At 43.1% G+C, this 11943-nt stretch overlaps 1 protein-coding gene across 1 annotated transcript in view; it reads right to left on the reverse strand.

Moving 5' to 3' along the window:
- Positions 1-11830, reverse strand: part of LOC125276079 — a gene marked incomplete at its 5' end in the record, with an annotated part of 59076 nt that extends 47246 nt beyond the window's left edge. Inside the window, 8 exons of the mRNA XM_048203497.1 lie at positions 3798-3986; positions 4084-4151; positions 6358-6552; positions 7108-7157; positions 7240-7376; positions 7556-7838; positions 11568-11600; positions 11692-11830. Coding sequence (XP_048059454.1) covers positions 3798-3986; positions 4084-4151; positions 6358-6552; positions 7108-7157; positions 7240-7376; positions 7556-7838; positions 11568-11600; positions 11692-11830 — 1094 coding nt within the window. The remainder of the gene's footprint in view (positions 1-3797; positions 3987-4083; positions 4152-6357; positions 6553-7107; positions 7158-7239; positions 7377-7555; positions 7839-11567; positions 11601-11691) is intronic.
- Positions 11831-11943: the final 113 nt, after the last annotated feature.

An 11943-nucleotide genomic window follows, 5' to 3' on the forward strand; every position in this document is an offset into this window, starting at 1 on the left:
TCAAGTCTTTGAACAGAATCGACTCAAAAGAGCGATTCATTTGTGAATGGGGCATCGTTCATGAAAAAAAAAGAGACTTGGAATAAACTACGCATTTCTTAACATGTACAGTATTTAATTAAAATAAAGTAACGAGAGGAACGTCGCCAAACGTAGCGAAGTAAAAGTACAGATTTTTCATTACAAATGTGCTATTTTTATTTACCCGCCACGGTGGCCGGTAGGTGAAGCCAGTTTACCCGCCACAACACAAAATCACCCGCATTTGGCTGGTGGCGGGTGCTAATTTCCATCCCTGGTCCGTTTCATCTGCTTCCACATTTATACCCGCACTGTGGGGCGGAGCGTGAGATGCAAATCTCGCATGCCAACGTACATTGGTTTATTTAGTTTACGTAACATCTCCATTCCCTCCTTCAGGGAACGAGGGTTATATACATAAGCAAGACATTTTATGTGTTAGAATAATTAACCCGTTTCCTTTACACATGAGTGACTGATTGTCATGGAAATGTCAGGTCACATACTGTACTGTATCTTGTTTCTTTGAATTTTAAATCTAGATTTACACATACACATTGCCCCATGTGAACACACTTGTCCAATGAAAAAGTGCAGGGCTCGAATTTTTGTGTTTTATAATGTTTTATTACAAGTGCGGGGAACACATGCCCTGCGTATTCTACACCCATGGTACTGAGTAAGACAATTTGGTAAAACATTACAACAGTGTTATCATAGTTAACTAAAACCAAAACCATAAAAACATTTTCGTTACTTAAAATAAATAACTAAAATAAAATAAAATGTAAAAATCTGCTCTTGACTGAATAACTTCTTTAGCTTTAATAAGGATTAATCTATACTTAATTTACACATTATAGCATTTAGTACCTGAACACTACTGCTAGACCTGTAATTATTTGTGCTATTACTTGTAATTTGTTAATTTGTTCTTTCTTCATTACTGACTGTTTGCTTGTCTTTATTTACCATTACTTATTATCAAATTAATTTATGTTTGTCATAATTTATCTTTGGCTGCATTATGATTTCCTAATTCGGAATTTAATCAAAGTTTGTGCAAGTAGTGCAAGTGCAAGTGGTTGAATTAGATCACTGAAGGTCAGCAGCAAAGACACTTGATAACGTGAGATTAAATACATAAAGTGTATTTGTGTAATTTAATATAGTTAATTATTACAGGTTTGTTTAAAATTCTGAGTTTGCATTTCACTGTTCTTATTCATTTTGAGGAATACTGAATGTTTTTGGCAAGTGAGATGAGGAAATGCATGTTCACATTTAGTCTAGAACTACAATAACCATCATGTTTACACAGCGCACACAACGCCTCTGCACTTTATTTCTCTCAACATGGGGACAGGAGAGCTGTCAGTCAATAAATGGGAAAACAAAGCAGCTTGCTTTACTTATTTGAAAAAATAATCTGATTACCTAACTCAAGTTACTTGTAACATGCAACACTGGCCAAGAGTTTTGTAAATTTTTCAATGGTGATACCAAATTTATTTAAAAGCTGTATTCAACATTTTTTATTTTTTTTGTAATTGTAACGTTACCCTGGTGTAGAGAGTGCATAAACATTCAACTCACCTGGAATTCATCAATGTATCAACCTCACAGAAGACCTTCACAATTCAGTTATCTGCTTTTAAACAAAATAATACATTTGTATATAATAAATAAATGGAATTAATATTTTTCTAAACAATTGCTAGATTATTTATCCAATATATTATTCATATGAGGAATATTATGCATTCAAAACATTTCAAACCAAAAATGTGCTATTAAACATAGATATGAATATTAATACATACCAGCAGTCTGTGAAGAGGGTCTAGTTGAATAATATTGAGCTCAGAAATTATGCTCTATTTATTGTTGAATTAAGGCCCTCCCAATCAAAACTATGAGACCAATACTCTCCTTGATACGGGGCTTGGATATTGTGATGCAGCACAATATGAGTTAAACACTCAGAACATGTTTGTACTTGCCTGTACATATCTTGTAAAAACCCCACATTCCAAAGATCTCAAACCAGGGCTTGTATTGACAGAGCTGATCAATAAAGGAGACTTTCCTTTGCTCCACAAACTAAGACCTAATGGCTAAATAACACCTTTGTGTCCTTAATGTGTAAATCCACAACCTCCGGAAACAGAGATGACCACAGGCCTAAACAGTGACATCCTCCAGGACACCGGCTCTGCCCAGCTATGCCTTCCAAAGAGCGTTTCTCTTAAACCAGAAGAAACTTCAATGAATTCACTCTCTTTGAACAGAAACAGACTCAAAATTGCTGCAAATGATATTAATTAAACACCAGTAGGTGCCTTATATACAGTTGCAAGAAAAAGTAAGTGAACCACTTGCAGAATCTGTGAAAATGTGAATAATTTTAATAAAATTAGATCATACAAAATGCATGTTATTTTTTATTTAGTACTGTCCTGAGTAAGATATTTTACATAAAAGATGTTTACATATTAGTTCCACAAGACAAAAAAAAAAAAGAAAATAGCTGAATTTATTAAAATAACCCCATTCATAAGTTTGTGAACCATTGATTCTCAATACTGTGTGTGGTTACCTGATGATCCACGATCCATGATGTTTTGTGATGGTTGTTCATGAGTCTCTTGTTTGTTCTGAGCAGTTAAACTGAGCTCTGTTCTTCAGAAAAATCCTCCAGCTCCTGCAGATTCTTCAGTTTTCCAGCGTCTTTTGCATAGTTGAACCATTGAATCAATGGTTCACATACTTATGAATGGGGTTATTTTAATAAATTCAGCTATTGTTTTGTCTTGTGGATTATATGTAAACATCTTTTATGTAAAATATCTTACTCAGGACAGTACTAAATAATAATAACATGCATTTTGTATGATCCCTCTTATTTTATTAAAATTATTCACATTTTCACAGATTCTGCAAGTGGTTCACTTACTTTTTCTTGCAACTGTATACACTATATTGCCAAAAGTTTTGGGATGTCTGAATTTACATGCACATGAACTGACATGAAATTACATTCCATTCTTAATCTGTAGGGTTTAATATAAAGTTGGCCCACCCTTCGCAGCAATAACAGTGTTCAACTTTGTGGGAAGGCTTTCCTAAACCTTGTGGAATGTCTGTGCTCACTTAAGCGGTACAAAAAAAATAATATTTACATGTGAATTTACAATTCAATCCATGTACAAAATCCCAAGCGAAAAATATATGTGTGTGTTTGTATGTGTGTGTGTGTGTGTGTGTGTGTGTGTGTTAGATATTAGTTTGTGTTAGAATAATCAATAAAGTCTCCTGTAGATTTTTAAAGAGAAGTGTCTTGTGTTATGTGCTTAAGAATTTAATGCCTTAAACTGCCAATCTGATGTTACTTTGCTAATAAATAGTGTTTTCACGATAGTCGGATATTCATATCTGCTACAGAACTTATGCTTAACTTAGTAGAACTTATGGTAGACAATTCAGACTCGGTCATAAACTAAGTGACTCTTTTAAAGATCCCTTTAAATTAATTAATAATTTCATTTGAGCTGATTTGTCTCACATTAGCAATGACAAAGACTGCACTCAAAACTCCTGAAGCTGCGGCTTGTCCTACTTTGGCAGCCTGAGCACCAATTCTACCAACATTCGCCAGCAGACATACAGTAGATGCATGATTTCTGCGGCACACGCTGCTGTACTTCTGCTTAACCTCCATGAAATTTGTACGTTATCAAACGTGCATTCAGTGAATTGAAAATCAATGTGCTTACATAATCTGCTCCATTTTTTCAAGGCTCTCACATAGTGATTTTTGTTTGACTGCATTGGCAATGTTAGAAACAGTACCTGTTGCACCACCTGCAGCTCCAACGCCAACACCTGTGACAATCAGAGCTGCACCAAGAGTGAAACCAGTGTGATTCCTCCAGCTGCTCCGATCACTGCAGCTGACAGACCGGCTTCAGTGCATGAAAGAAAAACAAACATGTCATCTTAAACTGATAATGCCAAGAAAAATCAAGTTTAACAAATTATGTTACTGTTTTTCCCCCTCACCTTTCCAATGCTTTTGAGCATCCAAAATCACCTAGATTGAGGTAACCATCTTCAGTCAGGAAAACATTCTAGAAACGTAACAAATTACCTACTTTTTAAAATCCTGCAGGTACAGTATTCATCAATCAAACTATACTCAACTGTGCACGTCTTCAGTCAAAACTGAAAGTGGGAATGTGATTTTATTCTTTCAGTAATAATCAAACAGTGGCAAAACAGGTATTAAAGAATAAAACATTCATTAATATTGTCATTAAAATCAGGCTTATGCAGGAAGGGGAGAATAGATTATTAAAAATTGGTTTTGGATGCCGTTAACATCACACATTAGCTTCATGAGTCCATTTCACATCACATTTGTTACATCTGAGGATGAAAGTTTATTCTAGCATTTTGTTATATATTTCCATCTGTATATTTTGTGTTGTATTCAGATGTATTTTTGTTCTCTGCTCTCTCTTTTTCTTCCTCCATCATAAGAGGTGCTCTGACTGACCAGCTGTATTCAGTCAGTTGATGTTGGAAGCGATTGGATCGTTCTTTCTTGTTTTGGGGAATGAAAGTGGAGGGTTGATTTTCTCCTGTTTATGGTTACAGGGAGAGAGGGAAGATTTATGTCATTTATTTTTTTTTTGGATTATTTTTCTCCAGGTAATTTAGAGAGATTTTTGGGTTAGTTAGTTTTTTTTGCTTTGTTTGTTATTTTGGCTCTTCCCTGAAGTTATCGCCTGTATTTTCATTATTATTCTTTTTGATATTGATATTTGTGATATGGTTTTTGTCAATTTTTTTACTCTTTATAACAGAAAATTTAAAGTTAACATTGGTCGAATTGGTGGTTGTGTTGTTGATTCTAGAACAGAAGGTTGGTGTTGTGAATGGGAGACTCAGGCAGGGGATCCAAGTGCAGCGTTTATTAATAACAAGAGTGGTCGTACAGGCAGAGTAAATCAGGAGCAAACAGGTATAGCAGAGAGTAGACAGAATCGTAATCCAGGTACAGGCAGAGGTCGGGACTGGCAGATATCACTCACAGGTCGGTACACAAAGCAAGGGTCAGGACAGGCAGCAATGGGTCAATAAACAGGGAACAGGCAGGAATGGTAACAAGGAACAGGCAGACAGGGAATACAGGAAAACGCTCAGAATTGCAACAACAGTTAAACAAGACTTCGCGACCAGATGGTGTGAGTGAGAGTCCTTTTATAGTCCAGGTAACAAGCTGCAGCTGGGTGTGGTGATTAGTGAGGAGTGTGTGCATGGCTGTATGTGGCGACAGGTGATTGGTGTGGAGTGAACGTGACTGACAGGGAGAATTGTGGGAAGTGTAGTCCGGGGAGTGACAGGAACAGACGGTGATCGTTACATAATGCCCCCCTCCCGGAAGGCACGTCCTCACGGCGTAGATGACACCAATAGGGAGGGGGGGTGGGTGCATTGGAGCTCTAGTAGCGGACAGGGACGGAGTCTCCAATGCAGGTTCCAGGGCCGCCATGGCGGGTCAGGTGCTACGGGCAGCCATGGCGGGTCAGGTGCCACGGGCAGCCATGGGGAGTCCGGAGTGTCAGAAGGCCACGGGGGATCAGGTGGCTTGGGTAGCCACGGCAGGTCAGGTGGCTTGGGTAGCCACGGCAGGTCAGGTGGCTTGGGTAGCCACGGCAGGTCAGGTGGCTTGGGTAGCCACGGCAGGTCAGGGTTCGTTAAAGGCCATAGTGAGCTACAGTCCATGGGCGGCCATGACAGAACCAAGGTCGATGACGGCAGTGGCCGGACCGGATCCCCACCCGCAAGCTCCCCACCCCATGGTATACTGCCCCCCCCAAAAAAGTTCTTGGGGAACTCAACGGAGTACGCAGCGGGTTCAAGAGCAAGGAGTTCAGGTGGCTCCGGCAGGGCAAGGCGTTTGGGCGGCGCTGGCAGGGCAAGGTGCTTGGGTGGTGCTGGCAGAGCAAAGCGGTTAGACGGCGCTGGCAGGGCGAGGAATTCAAGTGACGCCGGCAGGGCGAGGAGCACAGTAGGCGCCGGCAGGGCGAGAGGCACGGGAGGCGCCGGCAGGGCAAGAAGCACGGGAGGCGCCGGCAGGGCAAGAAGCACGGGAGGCGCCGGCAGGGCAAGAAGCACGGGAGGCGCCGGCAGGGCAAGAAGCACGGGAGGCACCGGCAGGGCAAGAAGCACGGGAGGCGCCGGCAGGGCAAGGAGCACGGGTGGCGCCGGCAGGGCAAGGAGCACAGGTGGCGCCGGCAGGGCAAGACGCTTGGGCGGAGCAGGAGAGACCTCTGGAGTGGTCTCTGGACCCACAGCGGCCTCTTGGAAGGCTTCTGAGCCTTGAAGAATCGGAAAAGCCTTCTTCCTCCTCCTCCTCCTCCTCTTCAGAGGATGAGGCGAGGGTTCTCCGGTTGGAGCAGCTGCTGGAGCGGACTCAATGGCTGGAATGCCCCCTACATCCTCGAGCACCGAGGGGGTGGCCATCTTGCCCGTGGGCACTGGCAAAGCAGCCAGTGAGTGCGTTGCAACCGGTGAATTTGAGTGCGTTGCAACCGGTGAATTTGAGTGCGTTGCAATCGGCGAATTTGAGTGCGTTGCAGTCGGTGAGCTCACGTGCGAAGCGTCTGGTGGACTTGAGAGCGAAGCATCCGGCGGGCTTGAGAGCGAAGCGGCCGGCTGGCTGGAGTGCGAAGCGGCCGGCGGGCTGGAGTGCGAAGCGGCTGGCGGGCTGGAGTACGAAGCGGCCACCGGGCTTGAGTGTGGAACGGCTGGCGGATGCTTAGAACTGCCAGCCGCTCGTGCTGAGATCAGCGGTGGATCAGCCACACTGGAACGCAATCCTCTCCGCTTTCTAACTGATCTAGAGATGTAACGTGACTCTGGGTGATCAGCGGAGGCGTGACGTTGCTCTGGGCGATCAGCGAAGACATGACGTTGCTCTGGGTGATCAGCGGAGACGTAGCGTTGCTCTGGGCGATCAGCGAAGACGTGGCGTTGCTCTGGGCGATCAGCGGAGACGTAGCGTTGCTCTGGGCGATCAGCGAAGGCGTGACATTGCTCTGGGCGATCAGTGAAGGCGTGACGTTGCTCTGGGCGATCAGTACACATAGTATAAATAGTACATATAGTACAAATGTCTACACACCATGCCTCTCTCCTTTTATCACTCACCTGCAAACACCTCAACCTCACACAGTGTGAGATATTCATTGCGTTCAGGGATAAAAATGTTGACATATTGTCCCTTAATAGGCTTAAACTCAAATGTTTTTGTGTCTCCAGGTGGGATGGACTCAACAGTCGCAGCCCTGTGAAGAAACACAGTAACAGAGAAATAGAGAGGGGCGAATCAAAACGGCATGAATCATATTAAATATACTTCTGTCAAAGGCAAGTTTGTATTAAAAGGATTTATTCAAAGTAATTTTACCTTATTTACTCATTTTCTAACCATTTGTGTAAGTATTAAGAGAGAGACAAAACTTACAGCTCATTATTGTTGCCATTATTTTCCAGGCTGTTGCCGATACGGATCTGAGCACCATTTATTCTCTGTGCATAACCATCTCCACGATTAGTGATGCTAACTCTGGTTACCTCGTAGACTTCCAACAAGTCAACTCTCCACCAGGGGTCCTTTTCATCTTTAGTATGACTGCATGATCCCTGTTTGCGAATTGAATTCCTGTTGCCATCGATAGCTTTTTGAGCAGCTGCTAATTCATCGTATGTGGAAGACTGGACAGCTGTGGCTCCAAGAACAAGATTCCCTGTTTAACATAAAATAATAAACAATAACATTTCCCTTTCGAAAGGGAACGAGACTCTGCGCTTGAAATTGCGCTATGGGGAACGTCACTCGTGACTCGTGTTCGAAATGCCAAAAATCACAGCTTATGACGTCAAACGGCGCAAGCCGTGACGTATAAAGGGACTGTTTTGTTCGTGCCATTGTTTCACAAACTCCAGTAGGAAATTACTTCTTTTTTGTCTGCAAACACTCTTTCCGAGGAAGGAGGTGTCTGCATCTGTGCCTGTCATCGTAACCCCGTGTGCTGAGGCAATACGGCGGCTGCAGTCATAGGGCTCGCAGGTGAGCTCGTTGGGAAGTCTGAGAGGATTATACTTTCTCTCGGCTTCCCGGGGCTGACGAGGGTGTATTGTTAGATGACTGTGACGTCCGTGTTTGATGTCGCCGCGTCCGACAGCGAGCGCTCCTCTAGCTGCTGGGTATGTGAGCCGCTGTGTTTTTGGGACGCGCTTTTCGGCAGGCTGCAGCTGCCGTGAGTGTGCGTTAAGAAAGGGGCCGTGCGCGGATGGTTTGACGAACGGTTCCTTTCTGTCCATGAATGTTGCGGCTCCCATAGACTTTCCATTCTCTCCTGATCTCCGCGTTTGAGATTGGGAGGGCATGGAAAACCCCCTGGCCGTTCAGATTTGGATCTGAGCCAGACAGACGGGAGGAGGAAGAAACGAGAGTAATGGGTGATCGACTGTAAACACCGTTGCGTTTGTAATCGATTCCCCAGCTATTTTAAGGGCGATTTATATCTATCCTCTCCTCTTCTTCTTTCATCTCCAATAAATATATATATATATTTCTACTTGCTCAGGTGTTTTTACAGTTAGGCTGTCGGCTGGCCTTTTTCTAAGGCCACCTTCTGGCTTGATAGTGAAAGTGCTTTTAGGCTTTAAAGAACTTTTGATTTCTTCCTTCTTCATGCTTTAACCATGGGCGTGGCCGCATTAGCGAATAATGAGCTGAATCACGGACTTCTGACATGGCTCTCTTTTCATACAGATTACATAAACACAGAATGTTTGTTTTCGATTTGACTTGCACGATTTGAAACCTGACATTTCAACGTTCCTTTAGACATAAGTGTCATTTTTAAGTTACAGTTCATTTTCTGAGAACTATCAGATTGGACTTCGTTCAGAGGGAGATGAGAGATCACGCATCATGTTAGTTTTCTTTATTTTACAAAAAGCACAACATTGTGTTTTTACTCTGAGTGTACACAAATAAAAGAAGACATTCTATAGTTTCAATTGATATATTACTTATGTCTCTAGGACAAGAAATGACGTATTTTAAGTCTGTTTTGCTTTAGTGGCCACTAGCTGACGCCGCGTGCGATGGGTAGGCCTTAAGGGCCTCCTGTGGAGCATGCTGGCATTTACCTTTTCAAGGTTTTTCTCCCTTACTATTTTTACTGAAGCAGTAAAATGATTTCTGTCGCTGGCTGGCCGGGGCTCGGGCTGACTGATGACCTCCTTTTGTAGTCGGTCTGTTTAGCCCGAACCTTGATAACACTGCCACGAGCTGATGCCACGTGTCTGCTGAGGTTATAGGCCCATGGGGCCTTCTTTAGCGCGTGATGGCGTACGCTGTACTCCTCTTTCTTAAAGAGTTGAAAGGTGCTTTTACCGAGTACACTGCTCGTTGGATTGTGTTGGACGAGCTGTTTTCGTGGGCACTCACAGCTACTTAATTACTTGGTGGTCATGCTTCCAGCATGCTATGTTTCAGGTGCTTGGCCTTACGGGCCATCCCGGAATATCGCCTCATGTGTTGAGTTTCTGTGGAATGCTTAGTTCATTTTAAGAACTCTAGTTATGTTGTAGGCCCTTTGTTCCGGCCTCCATGACTATGTGGCCACAGTACTGGCTGTCTGTTAGGTTGAGCTTCGTACTTCCCTCTGGGTTGACTGTGTAATTGTGCTTAGCTACCTAAGCTAGTCATTGGTTGTAGACTTCTGTGAAGTCTCCCGTTCAGACTGGCCCCAGGCTGGTTTGTGCTCCCCTGTACCAGCGTTCTCTAGCGCACAGCCTCCTAAGCGCTTTTATCAGAAGCTGAGTAGATCCTAGGATGAGTGGTTGTACTCCCCTCAATACGAGGGTTTATAGCGCTCAGCTGAGTTCCGCTCTCCAGGATGCCCATCTCTGCGTGTGGGTTTGAGTTGCTTACTGCCTTTTCGCAGTCACTCTTTCCTGCTCTCCTCTTTGGAGTTTGCGCTTGGAGATTCTGTGTATCAGACAAGGTTGGCCAGGCTAGGTTTGGCTATCGCTAGATTAGTAAGGCCTCCTTGGTGGCGTTGGGGGTGATTTTGTCCCCCCTAGTGACTGGCCGGGATTCCTTTTGGACTCTTGGCCACATTCCCCTAGAGGGACCACTTTCTATGGTTTGTTGGTCCCAGATGCTCGAGCAGCCTTGGCAGGCCTTTTACGGAAGGCCTCTTTTAGGCTCAGCTTGGGATGCTGGCCATAGTGAATGCTGTCACTGACAGCCTTGCAGAAATTGCTCCCGGTTTTTCCCTGGAACTGCCGGACGTTTGTCCAGACATTTTGGGCATGCATTCTCCTCTGGCATGGCGGCGTGGGTATATCGTTCCCCATAGCGCAATTTCAAGCGCAGAGTTGAGTTCCCTTTCGAAAGGGAACGTCTCAGGTTACGCATGTAACCATGGTTCCCTGAGAACAGGGAACGAGACTCTGCGCTTTCCTGCCATGCTTCGGGATGCCTGCTGAACAGTCCCTCAAAGACGAAAAGATGTTGACTACTTCCTCAGGCGCTCCCTTTATACGTCACGGTTCGCGCAGTTTGACGTCATAGGCTGTCGCCGGCCAATAGGATTGGAGTGTTGTGATTTTGGCATTTCGAACACGAGTCACGAGTGATGTTCCCCATAGCGCAATTTCAAGCGCAGAGTCTCGTTCCCTCGTTCCCTCGTACCACGGTTACATGCGTAATGTGAGACGTTTTTTTACTTTAAAGTGCTTAAGTATAATTCCAATTTAATAGGTACAATAATGCTAAGTTATTTAATGCAAATCATTATTAAGCGGCACTCTGGAATACTTGATTCTGATTGGTCAGTCGTGACATTCTGAGGTCTGATATTTCCAGATAATGACCGTCATCAATAGTAACGCTGTATAACAGAAAGCTCATCCGGGTTTCTGAAGCCGGTCTTTCTCTGATGTTTCTTGTATCACACCACAGACTCACTCTCTCTCTTGTTTCATACAAACACAACTGGTGCGTCTCTGTTATAGTTATTGATTGTATTGAAGTATTAAGATTGAATTGAAGTATTTGTAGTATTAAGAGTACTGTAGTGTTCAATATAGTTGCTCGAATGATTGTTTTTGTACACTGTAATGGATTCTAAGATAAACAAGCAAGAATTTAAAACAGTTTCATCTCAAATCAATATGTCCATGTAATTATTTATTTGGTGTGCATGACTGTACACTATTCCTTATAATAACAAGTTCAAACAAGACAAACATTTGTCTTGCTAGGTATGGCTGTATTTTTTCTTCATGGAAGTTTTGTGTTTATTACAAGTGGGCTAATTAAATATTTGAACTCGAATCAATATTTCACGTCCAAAATTATTTGTGGCTTTTAACCATATAATAATCACCCTGCCGGGGTTTATTATGCATATTATATATAACTGACAACATTCAATGTAATGAAGAACACTTACTTGGACTACAAATGTACAATGGTGTGTCCTTTTCTGTTAATAAAATAATATCAGTTATACACACATTAATATGCACATAAAAAAAAATTCTATCACAGCGTTTTCTTCTCTCTCTGTCCCTTACCTGCAGACACCTCGACTTCACACAGAGTAAGGACTTCATCATTCCCAGGTAAAAAAATGTTGACATATCGGCCAATAACAGGCTCAAATGAAAATGTTTGTGTGCCATCAGGAGCAGTGACGATAGTTGCAGCCCTGAAAATACATAAAGAACAGTGTTAAAATGAAAACCAGAGGCACATGTCTAACAAATTCAGTTCAACTCCATTGAAATCAAATGATTTTGTACAGCACTCTTCACAATACACATTAT

This window comes from Megalobrama amblycephala, linkage group LG9, assembly GCF_018812025.1.
Source record: "Megalobrama amblycephala isolate DHTTF-2021 linkage group LG9, ASM1881202v1, whole genome shotgun sequence".
NCBI classification, from domain to species: Eukaryota; Metazoa; Chordata; class Actinopteri; order Cypriniformes; family Xenocyprididae; genus Megalobrama; species Megalobrama amblycephala.